This window comes from Lonchura striata, chromosome 11, assembly GCF_050655825.1.
Source record: "Lonchura striata isolate lonStrDom1 chromosome 11, ASM5065582v1, whole genome shotgun sequence".
Taxonomy (NCBI): domain Eukaryota; kingdom Metazoa; phylum Chordata; class Aves; order Passeriformes; family Estrildidae; genus Lonchura; species Lonchura striata.
In genome coordinates this window covers 13,898,159-13,919,670 of record NC_140713.1, presented here as the reverse complement: position 1 = coordinate 13,919,670, position 21,512 = coordinate 13,898,159, and the positions used below count along the sequence as shown (strand labels likewise).

The following is a 21,512-nucleotide window of genomic DNA, read 5'->3' as shown; positions in this document are numbered from 1 at the left end:
ATTTCCATGGTTAGGGAAATAGTCTGTTCTGAATAGAACATACAGCATGATGTTGATGTATTAAAAAAAAGAAATCAAAAAGCCAAACACTTTTTTATATTTTAGGACATTTTTTTAAAATAGCAATACCTCAGTCCTTGATGGCTGACTGTAGATTAGCATTCCTCAAATGTCATTAAAGTATATTGTATATATATTAATTTTATTTTGAGTTGAGATTGTTCTTGTGTCACAAATAATAGAGAGGCCTGCTTTTTTAAGGGATGTGTAGTCTTATAGCTGATATCCTTTCTTTTTCTGTTTTAGTGTCTTGAAATCTTCATTGCAGCATTATCAATGTGCAAAAGCCACAGAATGAAGCTGTAAGTAAATTATTGTCTGATTCAGAGACATAATTAGGAGTAATATCTTGACTGGCTTCATTGCCCTACTTTTGATTTTCTCTGGAATTAGCAACAGATTAATCTGGACAATTTTTTTACAGTGTTCATGATGTATTGAGATAAATGTTGAGCTCTTGCACATGTTTATGAGGTCAATTTTAACAATGTACATATTTATTTCTCTTGGTGTTGCAAACTGCAGTTTGAAGAGTTGTCATTCTTGGTGAGCAAACGGTACTGATGTTTATAGAATCCAGTCCATAACAGGCAAAAATATTTGGTATTGATCCCTGCCAACCCTCAGCTTGCATCTGGCCAAACTCACCCACCAGGAGCAGGAGCATTGCTTTACTCCATGGATGATGCCAAATTAGGTGGAGGAGGATCTTCCAGCACTTCATGGGGGTGTACAGGCAGGTTTGACAAACTGACACTGGCCCAGTTTCCCAGCCTCTGGAACAAAAATCTGCCCTGGCTGAGGCTCTGTGTCCTCTGTGTCTACAGAGCAGCACGGGGATGTTCTCACCCCACAGCTCCCTCCAGGCTGAACTGGGCAGAAAAGAGAGAGAGAAACACAAACTGGGGAGGACATTTCTGCTGCAGGCCCACCAGGAAGTCTTGGTGCAGGGAGGGTCATGACTGTCCTTGCAGTGTCACACCTCTCTGCGTTGTGCTCTTTGCATGTAAGAAATTGGAAGTGTGAAAGTAAGCAATAAGATTCTGGGTAGTATTGAGAGAAGTCAGCGGGCTTTGCATGCAAGTTTAAAAATTACTGTGGAAATATTGTGTCAAAGGATTATAACTGTGGAAGCAAATTCAGTAATGGAAGAGAGGTTTGCTTTCCTGCAGTGCATTAGGAGATTTTATTCTGAAGGTAAATAGAAAATAAATAAATGGTATTTCAAAAATGAGAATATTCTCTCAGCTTTAAGGAGAGGGTTGAAAGCCAGACTATCTTCTGAGATTGCTCTCTTAATTTATGCATTTGCAGGTACTAAATATTTGATGATCAGTCTATGGCTCTCCAAAAAGCCTTTCATGTTCTTAAGAGACAAGCCAAAAACTGATTGTGAGTCAGACACAGAGCCTATTTTCTTTGAATTTGTTGAGCACCATGTTTCTCCTTGGTGCATTATATGTTTTCTGTGGGGTTCTTTTAAAATTTTCTCCAGAAGGAACTAACACTTGAGTAAAAGTTAGTGTATTTAATTTTTTTTTAACCAATGCGTAGGTATTTACACATGAATTTAGTTTGAACTCATTTCAAACTATAATATTTTTCTTGTTAAATTTGTATTGATGGAATTGTCATATTTAAATATTTTGTTCAATATTTATTGGCATTATTTATTGTTTTCAAAAGTAATTTTCAATGACTTTTAATGTCATTGGCTACTGTAATCTTAAAACAGATCAAGGGACATTATTCCTTGCCTTGGAAAATTTGTTACATTTGCAAAAAGAATAGAGCTACTTAGGAATTATATTTCTTAGACACTAACATATTATGAAATGATTAGTATTTATCTAGAGAATCAGGAGTTGCCTGGGAATATTCAAATAAACTGTCTTCATCCTGTGTTCTGTAAAAAGGACTTCCAAAAAGCAGCTGCATTGTGGAATGTTCCCTGGACCTTTATCTACCAAATGTGTGGTCATTCATTTAACAGTCGTTACCTGGAGAAAATAGTGGGAATATTATTAATGGGTTTCAGCATTTTATTATCTGCATGGCAGGCTTGTTTCAGCATGAGAAAGCTGTCAATGGCCACACAATGTAGTGTTTGATGTGACACTGGGAAAGGTTGGCTGGCTCCCACATTACAGCCCTCGTTTCTGCTTCACACCAGGGCTCAGTTTTATGGTGTATTGAAAGAAGCCACTTGGGAAGCAGATTTTGTCTTTACAGCAGTGACTGATAATAACAGGTTGGAATATGGAAGGCAAAAACTCTTAATTACATTGTATGCAGACAGAAACACACACGAAAATGTAGTGGTTAAACACTCAGCTGTTAGGATTTGCCAAACCCCAGTTAACTACTGAGGATGAAAAAGATATTGGAACATTTAGGAAAATCCATCCATTGGTGACCTGCCTCCAACATTTAAAACTATCCTCTGTAGTGCTCATCTTGCCTTTCTTCAGAAGTGACACTTACTAAGGCAGCAGTAGTAGGTGGGACAACACTCAGATGAGAATATTGGTTCCTGAAAATTTCCCAAACCTGGTTCTTTTTAGTATTTCATCTACTTATAAGTATTTATTAATTTTTCCAAGATTGTTTTTCAGCATCTTGGGGAAGGGGATATGCACTTCTGCAAGGCATACTGGGAGCTCAGTTAAAAGAAACCTTGCATTTCAAAGTTAATTTATACTATACAGACTGCTAAGAAGAAATGTTGTAAGTTGCAATCTCAGCAGATTTTGAAAGAATGGACCCACAAGTGAGTCAGCTGAAGTAGACAATTAGTATATCAGGATGAGAATTAGATTTAATCCAGTGTTTGAATGTGTGAAAAGATCTGTAAGAGCAGATAAATAAGTATCTTACCAGCCTTTCTCTCTCTCTCTCTCTCTCTCTCTCTCTCTCTCTCGTTTTCATGTATCATGTAATCAAATAATTTGGAATTTTACAGATAAGTTTTTGAGAGTAAAACTGTGGCTTCAACATCTTGTGGATTAGGTGTACAATACAGAGTCTGAAGAATCAGATTTTCAGTCTGGATATTTCAGAGTCCTTAGTCTTTGGGATATTTAAATTATAATATCATGGTTTCATATCTATTTTTAAGACTCTCACATGGTCAAATTTTGAAGTTAATAGAATCTGTCCAAGAGTACCTGGAGAATGCTCTGGTGTCACCTGCATCAATGTATTGTATAAATTTAATATTTACCCAATCTCCTTGTTGTTTCTCATTGCCCCAGTTGTATATGATTTCTGAACATGGTTCACAGAACCTATTGCAAATAGCAGCTAATAACATAAGCTAAAATTTGATGCAATCAGAAACAGCTCCGATATTGTCAGCTCTGGATTTAAAATGCAATGTTTCTAATTCTATAATAGAGAAGAGACAATGAAAACAAGGAAAACAGAACAAATGGGTTTTCTTTATTGTGTTTTGTTTGATTGGTTGTTTTTTTGTTGGGTTTAGGGTTTTACTGTTGTTTCATTTTGAGTAGTTTTTTGTGTTTTGGGTTGAGGGGGTTTTTTGGTTTTTGGTTGGTTTTTTTGGGTTTTTTTGGGTTTTTTTATTGTGGTAGAAGGCAAAATTTGATATAAGTGACTTGGCAATAGAAGTCATGTAATATATCCACAACAGAAGATGTCATTTGTTCCAAGAGTAACTTGAAATCTAGGGAAATAGTTGTGCATGTAAGCACCTAATCTGGCAACACTAATAATTTAGGTTAGAGAGACTTTACCTTATAAAACTGTGGTTTTGTATGTCCTTGAACAGTCAGCCCAACTTCAGAGTGAGAGTTTATATCTCTCATGGTAAACTTGAGCTGTGCTGCAGGTGTTTTAGTTTATCACTGAAAGGAAATGACTTTTTTTACACCTAATTTAAACTGAAGCTATTCACAGTTTAAAATGTTCAGTAACAGTGACCTCTGTAATGACTAACACATTGCAGGTGGTCCGATAGCAGGCCAGTGGTTAATGTTTGCTATCGAGAGAGACAGAATTAAATGTCCACCCCACAGTTGTTTTCTTCCAGTTTATAGTATGGACACAACAGCTGGCTCAAAGAAAGCCACAATTAAAGGACATCTGAAAAGTTGCAATCAGTTTAGTTCCTGAAATGAGAGAGCTTTCCTGTTGGCATCTATTTAAAATTTCTCATTAAATTTGAAAGCAGAAATCCGGGTAAATAGTCTCAACCTAAATCTCTGTATTAGACTTCTGATAGTTGTGTTCCAGCCTTGCAGTCCCTGCTCAGTCCTTCAGGCTAAACTCCTGTTTGTTCTGCAGTTACATGTTTGGGATCAATAAGTATTTTGTCTTGGAGGATGTGAAGTGCTTTGTCAGACCCAAGAATTCTCAACCAAAGCTCTTTCACAAGTAACTAACTGAAGAGGCAGTTCAGATTTCCCAGCACAACATAAAAAGCAAAACTGGGGAGCATGAAGCCTTCATTTTAGCTATTTTCATTTTGACAAAAGATAAGTATCTTTGCTGTGTAGCTGGTGTGCAAATTTTTCAAATAAGGGTAGACCGGACTGCATCTAAACCAATCATAATCATTGTCACCTTAATTTAAAGTTCGATTTCTTTGCAATGCATATTGAATTCTGTTATTGCAGAAACAGCTGATACTGAAACCCATTAATACAATGAGATTAGAGGGCCTAACATAATTCTGGGAGCACAAAAGTACTTGGTAGAATTGGTGAGAAATTTAGGTCTTGTTAGAGGACAGTTTTCTATTGAGAAACAATTCTGCTGTGTCTGCTGTTTACCTTGGAGTTCCATGGGCTGTTACACACAGAAAGAACCTCTGAAAGTAAAAGCAAATCTGCTTCACAGGAGATAATAGCCTCCATATCTCAGAAATGGTTATTCAGGTTCAGCAGGAATTTAAAGCAGCCACCTTTTCTTATAATACAGGATAACTGACCACAACAATTGAGAAGACACAATATATTTTCTGAAGTTTTTATAAAAAGTATTTTTCAATTTTGTGTTACATACTACAAAAGCCTCTTATGAAATGGCCAGGATTAGGATTTATCAGCACTTTGTGAACTATTGCTTAAAGAAAAATAGTCATCTATTTTATAGTGTAATAAGGTGTAATATAATGTAATTTTATAATAGTAATAGGGTGCTAGGTGCTAGATAGGACTTGTTTCTCTGTTTTTAACTGTGCACAGATAGGAATCAAGGACACTTTGCAGTGTTACATGAAATACATCAGCTGACATTGCTTTTTGCTGAATGAATGAATGTAGACAAAAAACCCTTCAAATTATAACCAGTAGATAAGTAGACTGAATTCTAATTGGGAAAGATATTGGAATCCAGATCGTTTATGTGTAGAGTAATCAGTTTGAATCAGATTTAAAAAAATCACACTAGAGAGTTTCAATATAGATTTAATTATTTTATTCCTACCTGGGAATGACACGTAATCTGTTTTTTAGCTTTCTTTTCTGGGAAGAGGGAAATTTGCATTCAAATGGTGTCAGCCAGAGGGTGGGAGTGAATTCACCTTCTGCTAGATGCTACTCTGGAAGCTCCTCTAGGTTTTATAATGGCTTTCTGAAAATGAAATATTTTTTCCATCCATAATGAATGAAGCACACCTTTTCTCTGCAGTTATCTCTGTTTATGCAGTAAATTTTCAGTTCAACCAAAACAGGCTCTGTGTACTGATGTGTGAACAAAAAGTGTCATTCACACTCTTTTCTAATTCTCCCTCCTATATTTGAGGATCTAAAAAGAGCTCTCAGATGTGTCATTAATAAGTTTTATCTATGGTGTGAGGATAGACCCAAAATTTAATAGAGTTATTGAAAAATAATTGCATTAATGTCAGTCCTATATTCTTAGTACATTTTCATTGTCAGCTCTTTTTTCTTTAATTAAAAATAATTAATTGGAAAAATAATACTTGTTTGAAAGTATTTATGTTGGTATGGTTTCTGAAAAAGAATTATAAGATGTCATGGCCATCTTCTCTATATATGTAGCTTTATATATTTTATAATTTAGTAGAATTGTTCACACCTAAAATTATTTTAAGATTATGTCATATTTAAAGTTTCAAACATATTACAATTATACAAAATCATACAAAGTTATAGAAACAAAGATGTAGATTTCTTATTAAAATATCCATGATTATTATTTTCCATAAGCTATACCCTATATAGTACTCATATAAAGAATATATTTGGTAGATGTGTTACACAAATAACACAAAATCAATATTTAGTTCTAAAAGTTATGTTTATATCTTTGATGCTAAAAATTTCCATTTGTAGTTAAAGTCTGTACATGTATTAGCAAGGCCCTTTATTGTCTTGAAATTAAATCTTTTGAAGTTTCTTCCTCCCTGAGACAAAAGAAAGCATATAGTTGACATCAAAGTGGAGACATACTGCTGGCTAGTAATTATGGTAGCTTAACGTTGCCCAGTCCCCACCCATTTACAAGCTTGCCTTTACTTTCCTCAGCATGTTCTTATTTTGATCAACACCTTTAGAAATAACTGGATAGCCCAGTTACTTTTAAAGTTTCTGCAAATTTGGTTGGAAAACAAAATAACAGTTTAATAATTTATTCTTTATATATAATTTTGGCTTTCTAAAAACCTCCTTTAATTACTCTAAGTTGTAACTGTTAGCTGGGTGTTGCCAGATGTGAAACCAGACACAGGGTGAGATTTTACAATTCAGTCACAGCTGCTTTGGACAATATCTGGTTTAGGACACAAGAGATGGATTTTAAATATTAAATTTATATTAAAAATAGTAGGAAATCATATGCAAGTTAGCTATAGTTGTTTTTTTGTTTTTTGGGTTTTTTTTTAAAACTTATGAACTTCAAGCTAATCAGTCCAATCAAAGCCTAAAAGAGGCTTCATTTTCTGAGTTTTGAACCCTCATCCACCAAAGCAAACATACAGATGTAGAGCACTGCTCTGTTTGCAAATTAAAGCCTCAGTTCTCTGTAATGTCTATGTTAGTAAGGTGAGCACTGGAGCTAAGGCTGAAGTGCCTCTGCTTCTTGGAACGTTTTTAAACTTCTCTAAGTACCAGGATGATGAACTCAAAAGAAGTTTATTTATCTTGGAAATTTGAGTTTTACAGCTTAAGAAAGAATAACTTCAGAAATCCATGGGAGGCAGGGCAGGGCTGGGGAGGAGCAGCATCCTCCCCAATCTTACAAATTCTACTGCAGTGGCCAAATTGTTGATGTGCTCAGCAGAGCATGGTAGGCAGTGCAGAGCAGCTGAAATAACTCTGCATGTCTTCTGCATGGTGACCTTTGTGCTGCATGTATGAGGAGAGAGACAGAGAGGCAAAACATTGATATCAATATTTTAACAAGACGTGTGGGACTGGGAAAATCCATCCAGTGAGTAAGTCACGTTTTGCCATAACTAAAACTGAAACAAAAATCAGTGTGTACTTTGTATTTGAATTACAAAGCTATTACAGTGTTACTAGTTTAACCCAAATGTCATGGGTACCATGTTTGCCCTCCTATTCCATCTTGTGTTTAGGTGATGGGTGTGCAATAATTTGAAGAGAGATTTTCCTTCTGGGTCTCTAAACCCAATAGTGCCTCACAACAAGAATAAGAAAAGCAGTTATAAAAAAATCCAAAACAGTTTAGCCACAACAAAACCCCTAAGAATCTTCCACCTAGGATTAATCTTTATTTACAAAAATGGTAGCTAAAAAATTAACTTTTCTTATTGTTTCCACTATTGTTTCTTTCTATGGTTGCTCTGTTTCTTCCTCTCAATGCAGATCTCAGTTACTGCTTCAACAAGCAAGCAACTGCAGCAGCTAATTATAACCAGCAGTGTCTGTGTCCCCCCTGCTTACCAGGTCATGGCAACATTCATTTGGAGAGTGTTTTGTTCTAAACAGGAAAACATTTCTCCAACAAAAGTCAGTAAATATTTTTCGCAGTAGTACTGGCAGGCAATATTTATATTTATCCTGGTACTGAGGTCGTTCAGAGATCAGATGTGATAGTGCTGAGCTTTTAGCTGTCTGCAGGACTCTCTGGCATTTCCATAGGGTTTTCAAATAGTGTAGAGAAGTCTGTTTTTCTTGTCCAGGCACATTTCTAATTTCCATCACTATTAAGAGGTGTTGTACAGTCTTATCAGGGACATTATAGACCTCCCAAGTGCTCTGTGGCCACTTAAGTCTCTCATGTTTTAATTGATTGTGACAGATAACAATGTACTGTAAATGTGTGATTTGATTAAGAGATCCTGATGAACCCTTTAAATTTTCAAAATTAAACCTGTTTCATGCATATTTTCCAAACCTGGTGATGAAATTGCAGAGTAACATGGGTAATGAGTGTTTATGCCTGTGGATAGCAGTAACTAGTCTCTTCTCTCTGTTTGCCTTGTCTCTTCAGCTTGTTTAATCACTCCTCAGCTTTTCCTCATTTATTTTCTGGTCAGCTTTTTTATTATTTTCCTTTCATTATGACATCAATTTTCTGTATGGGTCTTCTTGACACTAACAGTTATTCTGAATTGTTGTGTGTTATTTATGGGAGTCAAGTAGCCGGTAGAGTAAAGCATTTATAAAGTTCTTGTAAAGCATTTATAAACTCATCCAACAATAATTACCTAATACTTATCAGGATGTTATCCAATCTATTTATTTACTGACCTGCCCATTATTGTAATAATGTTGATTAAAAAAAAAAATTAGAAACCGTTTTTATTCTGATTTCTTAAGAAGTAAGGAATTACCAAAGTAATGTAAGTGTTCTGCTACCTTGACTAGGAAACATAGACTGTTTTCTAAAGAATCCTTTGAACTTCTCAACTGAGTGTTGGGAGAGGGCCATATTTCTACCCTGGCATACATTTGAAAATATTAGCATTTATTTTATTAAATGACTGTGTCAATACACATGTAAACTTTGTCCTTCCCTGTTGGTGTTACTAGGCTTCAAGACTGACCAACCAAATCTCAGGTTTAGCATGAGAAATCAGGTTATTGATGTGATACAGAAGATTTTCTGACTATGTAACAAATCTGTCAGAATGACTTAGATTTTCATCTAAGAAAAGCCTTCAGAAAAGCATTCAGATTTTCAATTCAAGTCTCAGTGGCTCTTTGTCTTTATCTGGCTCTTTTTGTCAGGTTTTTAAAGGGTTGTCCCTTCCAAACCAGTTCACAGTACTATATAACTGTAAAAGTGCTCTGACTACTGGGTGTAAGGCAGAGGGAACAGGAACCTGGAAATGGTCAATGACTTTGTCTCCCAACACATTTGAAGATATTACAATTTTTTTTTCAAATAGAGCTATGAAATTATGGTTTTGATAATAATATAGCATTTTATAATGGCTTAATTTCTTGAAAATAAGTCTGTTGATGATTTTGAATATGTCATTACAAAACTCTGTTCTCGAAGCTTCCTATGAAAAGTCCACTGACATTGAAGATACTCTTTGTTACTCAGAACCCTAATTCACTGAGTGTACTAGGATGTCAAATTCCTCTCATATGACTGCCTCAAAAGAACAGACCAGCTATGTGGGAAGTAATTGTTGAGCAGAAACGTGTTTTTGTGAAAAAAATATGAACACTCGTTACTTCTTACAGTTAAGGAAACTAAAATCACAGTATTTTCTTTTTGTTCCCACTTAGAATAGTAGCTTGTTATACAGAGTCCACTGCTAATTAAAAATATTAGTACAGTTAGCACTGACAATGACTTAAGTAATTTGCCTTAGTAACAATTCATCCAAACCAGAAGCAAGAGGGAAGAATTTTTATATTAATTGCCTAAGATAATGCATGTCGGTGTTATGATGAATAGATGGTACTGAATTCCATGAAATAATTTAGTACATAAGAGTCTATTAGCTAGTTAGAAACCATGACCCCATTTAACAGTTATGGACCAGCATAGCATCTAATCTATATTATTTGATTTGTATACACTTTATGATCTAACCGGATCCCATAATGTCAAAAATCACACCTATCACAATGAATTATAACACATTAAGAATACAAGACTGGGAAAATCAGATATTTTTGTCTCAAGAGTGAGCCCAGGATATTTACAGTGAAAGAGATTCTGCTCATTGCATTAAAAAAATTTCAGAACCCATCTCCGAGTACTTTTAAAATTAAATGGAGCATGAAATAATTATTTTAAATTACTTTAATTGACTGTTCCCTACAGTCTTAAAAAAACCAAAAAAAATTAGTCATCCTTTATTTGTATTTTTATGAATCAAATGTCAGTAGATGGCTTCTATAATTCTGTGCAGATTTGTTTGCTGACAATATTTAGATGAGCAGATCACTTTAAACTGTATCATACTTCTAAATCACACAGCAACTATGATTACCTGTGATGGAAGAAGAAAAGTATTTTTTCTACATAAAAATATGGTGGAAAAAAGAAATACGTGTGCGAACTTACTCTAATTTGCTCATTCAAAAAAAAGCCAATGGCTCTTCAGGACAAAGTAAGATGTGAATGCATTACATACTTACAGAAGTTAATCACACACTTTAATTTAGCAAAGCATAGCTTAAAGCTATTATAATTTTGTCTGATATTTTTAACATCTCATGCTTTATTCCAGAACCTCTGGTTTTTCAAGTTCTATTTGTATTTGGACAAAAACATGCACATGAAACAAGTAGAGATGAATAGGAAAACTGATTTAGGACTGAATCAATATAATCATTAATAATGTTAACTATATGTATGTGAAACAGCAATCTCTAAAGACACCATCATCAAATACATGTGTTTGAAGTTATGCATGAAATTTCTAGGCAATGTTTTTTTTGGGTTTTTTTTGGTTTTTTTTTTTCTGACAGGTTGTATGAAACTTGCAGGGGAGGATGCTCAGTTCCCCACATTCTGTTTAGAATGGACACATCCCCAGAGCAAGCTGCACTCTCAGTCCTTTGGGACCTTCCTGCTCCCTCAGAGAAGCAGGCAGAACGTTGCACCAGCCTTGGAGTTCTCTTCAGTGCCCTCTGCATGTAGAGCTGGCAGTGCTTTTGTTCAGGACTCAGCTCCAACATACAGGACCTGTGTTTATACTTCTTTCACAATTTTTTGTGATGTAAAACTGCACACCCTTGTGTTAGTGTGGTAATTTACAATAGAGCTGCCTGTCAGACAGGTTTGGCACATAAGATGGGAAAGGTGTGTGTACAGTTGCAGGGGGAGGCACAGAGAGCTGCTGTTCTTTGTCCAGTCTTTTCACGTGTGGGTGTGCTCTGGGACAAGTGTGACAAGGGGGTTTGCATTTTCCAGCAGATAACCTGAAATCCCTAGCACCAAGTAACCCTTTCCAGGAATTCTGTAAGTGATCAAGAACTCGGTGTCCTGAAAATATCAGCAAAGTCTAATCACTTAGTTCCAAGTTTAATGAAGTCTTTAGGCCCAAAGTTGCCATTAATTTAAATGGGAAATCAATGGGAAGTTAGAAGCCTAAATGCTTTGTTGAATCAAGGCCTTCAGGCTCAATTGAGATTCCCATAGTGATCACTATAAAAAATTCTCTTAAAGCTCTGGCTTCTGTTAATCATTTCCATATCTGTCTGTGGGCAACTACCTGGTTCATTTAAACATTTATATCATGTGTTTTAAAAGGGAATAAAAGTGATACTTTCAAGGCATCTAAGGTACAGTTAGACACATAACTTTGAGTAAGATCTAAAATATTTTACAAAAATCTTCCCAGTGCCTACCTGCATTTCCAAGTACATATCTACAGCAAAAGGTGACACTAGTGATTGAAAAGCCAACATTCTATATTATACTTTCTCTCCACTTCAAAACCTTTTCTTTGGAATTTCTATCTTAAATACAACCAAGAATTTGAAGAGTTATTGCAATAATTTTTCTGACCACTCTGGTATTAGTCCAAGATGTTTGGATAATTGGCCTGTGAACCTTTCCAATACAATATTTTTAAGATGCTAAGGAATTCAGGAAATAATTGCTAGTTTTAAAGTTTTTCGCTGGCAAATCTAATCAATATAGCTAGATGAATAATTAATTCTAAATAATATATCCTGGTTTGTTACTTTAATTCTACTAAGTAATTATTCAGTTTTATCTTACAGTATTCCCCAGCTCATACTAACTGGCTTGACTTAAATAATTCACTATGGGCCAAAGCTTGATTGCACTGAAGTCAATGGCAAAAATCCCATTTTCTCCAGTGACAACAGCATTTAACCCTGAGGAACTGACCTTAAGGTTAATTAAATGTTTGAGAAAACCTGAGGTGATTTATAGTTTCATGCTGAAAACAAGAAAAATTCACAGTTTTGTTAGGTTTTGATGTAAAACAAGATAAAACCTAGTGTTCTCAAACTGAGTTTAACTTTCAGTTTTTATTTTCTTTTAAAATTTGAAACTCAGAGAAACTCAGGTTGAGTGAAATAAATGCACTGTGTGGATTGCAACCTTCTTTTTTTTTTTTTTTTGTAATTCCTTAAGAACCTGTACCCTGAAAGTTTTGTACACCTTTACTTCTATGATCTCCTTCATACATCCTACTAATAATGAATCCCTTTATTAGAAGTTTGTTTTCATGGTACCTTTTTACTGGAACCATTGCAAGCAGCGCTGGGCATATTTCTTCAGTGTGCATATAAACAGTTACGAGAGAAGTAAAAAAGAAAGCCTTCTGTATACACATTTCATGGAATGAACAGCATTAGTTAAGGAATGTTATATACTTGATTTGATTAATGAGTTTTAGGGAAATTATTTCTCAGCTTGATTCATGTGCTTAAGGACTGTAAAGTAATTTAGAATCTAATTGCAATGTTTTCCAGAATTTTATGTTGCTTACATTATCCTTACAGAATACAGAAATTCCAATCCATCCTCTACATAGTTCTTTGATATACAGGAGCATAATTCATTTTACTACAAGGTAGCCAGATTACACATGCAAGTAATTCATTTGAAGATATTAAACTTCTGTATGTATTGATAAAAATACCCAGTATCAGTATGTTAATATACAAATTTCTCAAGGTTCACTGTACAGTTCTGCTATTTAATAAAGGCAGAGAACGAATTTTCCACTGAAATTGCATATAGAATATTAGAATTTGTATATAAAAATAACAGTAATTTTTCCTTTTCATTTCCTCAGCTAGTATCTATTTTGATAAAAGTTGAATATATTCTATTTGAGTGTGGAAAAGGCACTTTTATATGCAGAGTCAGTAGGTGGGAAGGAGAATTAAAGGAAGTATTTATTATAAGCCATACAAAATCCCAACAAACATTGAAATTGTCAGAAGCTGTGACAGCAAAGAGATCAAGCTGAAAGGAAGCTGTGATGTAGAATTGAAAGTGCAGACTTGATAACTTCATGAATTCCATGAAGGGACTCTTTCATAACAAAAAGCAGCAGAAAGAATTTAAACCAGCTCAGAGATGCATGACTCAGCTGCTCTAACAGTGAGATGATCTTTGTCCTGATAACAAAATGCTGAGTGGGAGAATGTGTTCCAGAGCTGCTTGAACCTCTCAGCTCTCTAAAGCTCTCTTGCTTGCCCATGCTTTAACACCACTGCTGCCTTCTTCGTGTTTGAAAAAAGAGACTGGATGTTTTTTTCCTTTATTTCTCTGACTGGGAAATGGCAAAATATAATTCTAACCACAGACCCCAAAATGGACAGAAGGAAGATCTTAACAATGAGTTAGGTGTAGACACCCACAAGAGAAAAGGTATTGAGCATCTTTTAGAGCACTGTTTTCTCTCTTGTTTCTGTGTGTCTACATCTGACTGGTATTTTATGTGTTACCTTTTCCTGCTACAGGACATTTTTCATGTTCTGTGCTTTCACTTTGTCTTGAATTGCTGCCATCTAATAGGAAAAATATATATTTTTAAGGGGAATTTTCTGAAACCTAGACAATTGGAACTTTTCTGCCCTTAATGTCCTGGATCATGCAGAACTGAGACCAAGGTAGTTAGAGTAAACCTGCTTTTTGTAGTTCTTGACTGTATGTCCACTATTTCAACTTGAAGAAGGTTAAAGCCACAACATTTAAAAGAGTCTTGGTGTTATGAGTTTCTTTTCTCATTCTTACTTGGGGCTGACAGAGGATTTATTTTTGCCTGCTGCAAAATCCACACCTGTTTTCAGAAACTTTCGTTTCCTGGATATTTTGGGCGGGTATGTCAGTGTGCAATATCCCTCTTGGTTTGCATGCTTCTGCTGTGCTGTGTCATGTATGTGTTAGGCTTGCCAGAACAGATGAAGTTCTGAATGTTAAGAGTTGATCAATGGCAAATAATGTCCCTTGAAAAGAAAAAGTACAGCTTGATAGGAGTAAAGTATCAAAATTGGCTTCTTCATTTACAACCTGTTGAAAGCCAACAACTTTTTGCTTTTTGAAAATGTCATCAGAAGATTGTTTATCTCTATTTTATTCACTACTGTAAGCATAGATGCAGGGATCTAGAACAGGCTTAAAGATTTTCCTTCACTAAAGACGAATCATTAGTAGTATTTTTGGACATTATCTATTGTATGATGTGGAAATAGGATGCCTCAATAAGATACGGCATAGTGATCACACCAGTTGTCATCACCAGTAATTACCACAAAACTAGGTAAAAGGTAGAAGAGTAAGAATGTTTTTGCTTGGATTCTTAATAACTGAAGTATTACTGAGCCTCTTCAAATTTATTCTCCCTGGATATCTTTAATGATGTAAATGCTCTTTACTCCTGTCTTCCCTTCTTCTGGATTTTTTTCTCAGTTATTATGTAGCATAAAATAAACTTGGCTTCCAGAATTGGAAGTTTATCTACGCATTATTAGGTATTTACAAGTTAACAGTAAAAATTTTGCATGTATTTGGAGAGTAGGAAGAGAGAACTCCCCCAGGTTTTATCTTGTTACAATCCAGTATTTGATTGTATTTGATATACTATATCAAATACTATATTATATATTGATAGCCTATATTTAATATACACACAATATCAGTAGATGTGCTGGAATACAGAACGGCGCAATGTATTTCACACTCTTTTGCACTCCTATCCCAATAAAAGTAAGCAAACACACTGAACCATCTTTGCATCTCTAAAAAGACATTGGGGAATAATTATAAGGCTCCAGGTGTTCACTGCTAGTGACTGCGCTGAACAAGGGAATAAACTTTTCAAGTTATTTTATTTTGCTTTATGCAGATTTATTATTAAATTATTGCGTTTCTTAGCTATGTTAAGCTAAATAATTATGAGAAAATGAAAAGACACAGGACTATTTTTAAAAAGGATTTGTTTTTGTGAGTCCTAGGCTGTGTTGTACCCATAGATGTACCAAACCAGAATGGAACATTGATGAGAATTTTGGCCTTGGATAATTTAGAAACTATTTTTAAATTGTATTATGGGGACCTTTCCACTTGCTCTGAGTAGGTTGCAGGACTAAGTTGTGGCAGTTCAGTAGAAAAGAATGAAAAATTCAATTCATATGAGTTTCCAGAAGGATATTCCAGCTTCTGTTCCTTTTTGGAGTATATAAAAATTTGACTATATAAAGGTTTTATGGTCCTGGGAATGGGCAGATCATAGATGATCAGGCAGATAAATCTTTGGGCTTGATATGGTCTTACACAGTGAAAGCACTAAATCTGTGAAAATCTGCCTTTTGCTTTTCAGATTTTGGCCCTCACTACTGAGCAGCAAGTTAAAAATCTGCCAATTTTGTTGGCAGATGGGGAAGCCCTCCCCATTTGGAGGTACTGCAATCAAGTGGATTTTTAACTGGTGCAGCACATCTTTATTTACAACTTGTAAAGTGTGTTTTCTTCTAAAACTTTCCATGTGATACAGCTCTTTATATTATATTACACTTATAAAATCTCACCAAACCCTTATGAATTAAAAGATAATTAGTGGTTCAAAACAAGAAGACATTAGACCAGAAGTGTCAAAAATGTCATGAAAGACCATAAATCATAGTATACTTGAATTGATCCCTCATATAGTTAGTTTTTAAATCATCTCTTTAACACCTTGTAAATGTACAAACAACTATGAACCCAAGGGAAACTTTAATATGTTTTTTATACATATTTTAATTTCATCTCAAAGTACTGGCTGCATAAAAATTAAGTCAGACTCACAAAACCTCATTGATTTCCTCTGGATAAAACCCATCTGTCCAAACTAATTTAGAACCTTTTTGAAGCTGTAAAGTTAGTCATGCAACACTGAGGTCATTATGGACATCCTGTACTGTAGGAACTCTAGTGTAATTTTAAGAAGGTAATTTTGTTATATTTACTGTATTTAAATACAGTGCTACTTTTAAGGAACAAAAGCCTTACTGTGTAACTGTATTGAAAGTAAACCAGAAGCTGTGAAAAGTGAGATCTGTTCTTTTCCTTGTGATTAATGCACCTTTCTGCCAAAATTGAAACTTCTTAACTGAGCTCATTTAATACAAAGTAAACGAATTCTGCTCTTTGGATTTGATCCGCTGGCTAAGCTCTATAGATAAGGGTCTAACAGTGAATAGCTTTCATTCTAAACAAAGGATGTTTTGATAGAAAGGTCAGAGCTAAGGTCTTTTATATTGTGATAACAGGAAAGGGAAATGACATATTAATGGCAATTCATGCCATGGTGGTCTGCTGAACATGGTGGATCCAAAAGTAAAAAAAAAAAATGCTGCAGTGCTATTTTTTAAGGACATCAGTTTTTAATTGGTCTTATTTTGAATGACAATTTCTTTCATTACAGTTGGCAAGACAGTGATGCCAAAATGTACAACACTACTACCACAGGGAAGATTGAAAAAAAATTGTGTGTATTGATCTGGATTCTGCCCTCGAACATTTTGCTGCCAACCAGAATATTAAGCAGGCTTAGCCCTTGTGAGTCACACTTGTAACAAATGATGATCTGTAGCTAATTTTTATAATGCGATAGACTTTAATTACATGCTGAATCACTTGAATAGGGCAAATAAGTTTAAATTAAGAGGTTCTCACTGTGGCTCAGAACACGTACATCATGTTGCGTGCATTATGTGCAGTGTTAGTGATTTGGGGAGCAGGGTTTGCATAGCAGAATAGAAAAAACTGAGTTTTAAAATATTTCTGCACATTATAAAAGATCTCTGAACTATCACGCAGGACTGATTCTACCACAGAAATCTTTGTTCTGGAAAAAACAAAATTATGTGATTTGGCAAGGGAGTCACTTCAGTGAAGACACTTAAAGCAGTTATTCCACTCCCCTTCCCACCCTCCCAGCCCCCTCCCCTTGGGGCAGGCTGCTTTATCTAGAGCCAGCTGATGTTATCTATAATGCCAGCAGCTTTTACATATCCTCATTGAGTCCAACAATTTCATGACATAGGATGATAGTGTAGATTCCCACGTTACCTAATGAAGTCTGAATTAAATGGCATTTCTTTTATGCTTAATAGAGTATCAGCACAGAGAGCAACAGGATCAAGTATTCGAGAAGCAGTGTAGGATGACAGCACAATAGTACATTTTTCCTGTTCATGTCTCACATCTCCAAAGAGAAAACTTCCCTTTGCCTACTTCCCTGCCTTCTCCCTTGAGATGCATTCCCTAGTAGTCAGTCTGTTTGCATGTCAGGCTGCAGCTGAACTGGAGATGTGATCCCCTGCTACCATAGCCACGCACTGTAACCACATTCTCCTTTTCTAAACTACCATGGCACAAATAATGACCTTATATTTGCTTGTAAGGGTCTGCCAGGCAATTTGATGACACCTGATAATTCTGAAGAACATCACATAGGAAGGATACCAGAAACCAAACAACCCTCACCACACTCATGTCTGCTATTTAAACAATCGTCAGCCCTCAGACAGAAAATTGGAACCAGTCTCATTTCTTGCATCCCATCTCTCTGGATAATTGCTATGAGTACACAAGCCCATGTTAGATATGCTTTGTCATGCCATGCCATTTGGAAACAGCTCTGGCAAAGAGTTCTTTTATAAAAAAAAGCAGCACACAATGGATTTTGTGTGCCAGCAAAGAAATACAGGAACTCTAAAAATGTTGCTTACTCAGTAGAGAAAACCTAGAAATGTACCTCTAGGCAATGTAGTGTGAAGGTAGTTACACACCCAGGGTGCACACAAGGTTGATGTGAGACTGCTATTAGGCAATCAGCACTAGGATTTCAAATAATTAATTTCTCCTTTCAGTACATCAGTATATCACTTTGTCCAGTGTCCATTCCACGGTCTTAGTGCAGCCTAGCACAAGGGCTGTATATTATTCCTCTAGGCAGTGAAAATGTAAGAGCTTGGACCAATACCTTTTCCTGATCCTTGATGAAATCCCAAATCAATCTCTAGTCATGATCAACCTCCTCTCCTCACCTCCTCTTCTCCCAGCTGATAATTCTCAACTATCTCAAATATTAGGCACTGCCATCCATTCACACAGTTTACCAGCTACCCTACCAAGAAAAGAAAATATCTGCTTAAAAATTATATTCCTTGGTATCTACTACTGTGTTTCTTCCTATTTGCCCATAGCACATGGTGTCTCCATATCTTTCTTGATATATCCTGCAGTGGTGTGGAAAACTTATTTCAAAAGGTTCTTGCTTGGGTAGCCAAGTGCTTACTTTACCAAGGTGTGGTTGCAAGGTACATGTTTATCTTTTTACTCAATTACACTAAATGATACCTGAAAAAATAAGATATCAGCTAACATTTTGTTTTAGGGAAAGCTTTTAAATGAAGAGGAATGTGTATGCTAGTGAAATATATTCAAGTGTATAAATGTGACATCACTCTGAAAATTTTTAAGTTATAAAATAATAAACAGCTCTTTATGACATAGTTAAATTTTGTTATATTTTAATCTAGCCATGGAATGAAAACAATTTCCCATTTTGTAGTGTGTTACCAAGTAGTAGTAACTTCTTTCAAAATCAAATTTCTGCCTTTTAATAAGTAGCTATTTAAGTACCATGGAAACAAGGCAGTAGTGTTTTCTGAAATGTTTAGGAGTTCTCTGAATTTTTTTCAGCTCTCATTACAAATACGTAATTTTGCTCCTGCATCTGAGCAATCATGCTTCAAAAAATAAACCTGATATGATGGGGTTTTACCAGTGACAAAGTTCATGAAAGTAAATTGTAACTGCTTTTATTTTCTACTTAAAATTTGATTAGGAGAACAGCATTCTTAGGAAACATGATTTGAGACGTGACTTTACTGTCAAATAACTTCCTGAATAGCTGCCACAATTGCAAATTATTGTGTGGTTGTAGGTGACATCAAAGAAAAGATTACTGTGAAATTCAGTGTGTTTGTGAATGTAGTGCTTCCTTTATGTCTGTGTTCTAGAAGATGGAATAGACGTCTTTGGAAACCATGCTGCTCTTGACTGAGCTGCTAATTGTACAAGACTGATTTGGATCAATATGCTTAAATGATGGACAATTTGTTCTTCCAGGGTTCTCACTTCACTCTGTAAACTGGAGAAGAGTTCAAGCAGAGCTCAAGGAAGATGGAAGTAAAATTCTGTTACATAGAAGAGTGGATTTTGTCCTCAGACCTGGCCCTGTCACTTAGAGGGAGAATTCTACACTCATCTAATCACTTTGCAAGTACCAGCTTGGATTTGCTTTAGCAGTCTTTTCCATGAGCAAAATTTCTACTCTTAATCTTTTCCTTAATATTAAAAGAAAAAAAATCCATTAGTAAAATTAATAATGAAGGAGCAATGTGCTTGAAGCAAATGTGTCAAGAAATGACTTATTTTTTCTGAATAATGAAAATAAAGGGTGAATTCATTTACCTCATCTTATTTTTTGCTGTCACAACACTCTGGAAAATTCTTGCCTTATGCTGTCCTACTCAATGTTTATTTGTTTCTGTCTCTGAGGGGATAGCTTATCATATAAAAGGAGAACACATTGGAAAAATACAGTTGTTCCCTATGTTCTCCAAAAAGTCTTGTTATGCAAGGTCCTCTTCTAAAATACATCTGTCACACTCTATGAAACATTTATGTGGCCTCTGTTTTCATATCTCACCATCCTAATTCTTCCCAAGACATAGCTGTGATACAAGAAGGTACTACTGTCTCTGTTATAGTGAGGGGAAATTAAAGTACAAAGTGCCTACGTGAACTGGCAAAATCACAAAAGAGGCCTGTGAGGGAGCAGGAAATTGAATATCAGCCTTATAGCTTAGCCAGCATGTCAGCCTTCTCTTTGAAAAGAATAAATGGTCCTGGAACTGCTGAATGGTTATTGGAATCAATATACAAGAAATAAACAGGAGATGTTGTTTTTTTTCCATAATTTTGCATCTGAGATAATGTTTATATTTCAAATTTCAAAATTTATGTATTTTCAAAGAACAAAAATAGGCAGATCAAGCAGAATGAGTAAAATATTTTAATGCCATGGAATTTTGAAGAAATCAATGTAAATCACAGTCAGATGCATATATCTATGTAATTTATGTGACTATGTAGATATATATACACACACACATTCTATTTCAGAAGTTATCTTCCCATCACTTCTGACTTTATTGATAAAGACATTTTCTATCAAGGCAGGACAAAAACAAACTCCAGATTTTTGTACAATGTCTTGCTGACAAAATATGCCCACTTGTCCCTTGCTAGTTAATACATCAGGCATATCTTACATAACTTTATTTATTATTGTTACATAATTGATTTCTATTTTTATTGATATGATTCTCACAATTGAAAAGCCCACAGTCTTTAGAAACAGATTCTATATCAACTATTTTTCCAGTTAGAAACTACAAATGTACCTGCTAATATTGCATATTCTTCAGTATCTTAATTTAACAATCTTATTTTAGTACATCAAGGTTCTGAAATGCCAAGACTGAAACAAAAATCAAGAAGCCAGAATATGGCATGTTTCTGTATGGTATTCAATGCTAATTATTAGCTATTTCAAGGAGGTCTGGAGCTATAATAGTGAGGTCATTAGCCTGACTGTTTATAACCTATTATTTAGCTACAGTGTAGCATTAAAGAGTCAACTATTCACATTTGCTACTCAGGTGGAGACATTTATGACCAAACAGAAATTCTATACGCTGTGGTTTTCCCGATATTTCGCTCAGCTGTTCGCTACATATTGGAAACCATGATTACTAAATTGCTTGCTAAATTCAATATAAAATTTAATTAATTAGAGAAATATACTTTACCAAGAATTATATTTAACAGGGATGAGCCTATGTCCTAACAACAGTATAGGTCCAAAGAAGGAAAGAGAATTTAGGAGTAGAGAACTTCCTTGCTACTGTGAAATGAAATGACTAGAAACAAAAGAAAAAATCTTTTCCTCACCCTTCTTTTACTTTTATAGCTCAAATCAGAAATAAAGA

At 35.1% G+C, this 21,512-nt stretch overlaps 1 protein-coding gene across 5 annotated transcripts in view; it reads left to right on the top strand.

Annotated features, from left to right (window-relative positions):
* Window positions 1–20,140, top strand: part of LOC116184054 (uncharacterized) — a 167,056-nt gene extending 146,916 nt beyond the window's left edge. For 2 of the 5 annotated variants that reach the window (XR_004148785.3, XR_014957890.1), the window contains exons 2-3: window positions 307–362; window positions 19,585–20,140. Coding sequence is in view for 2 of the 5 variants with exons in the window: in XM_085589592.1 (XP_085445718.1) it covers window positions 15,785–15,864; window positions 16,871–17,004; window positions 19,585–19,703 (333 nt within the window). In the remaining 3 variants the exon portion in view is untranslated. Of the gene's footprint in view, window positions 1–306; window positions 363–15,784; window positions 15,865–16,870; window positions 17,005–19,584 lie in introns of all 5 variants that reach the window. The other 3 variants (XR_014957889.1, XM_085589592.1, XM_085589593.1) reach the window with 3 other exon arrangements.
* Window positions 20,141–21,512: the final 1,372 nt, after the last annotated feature.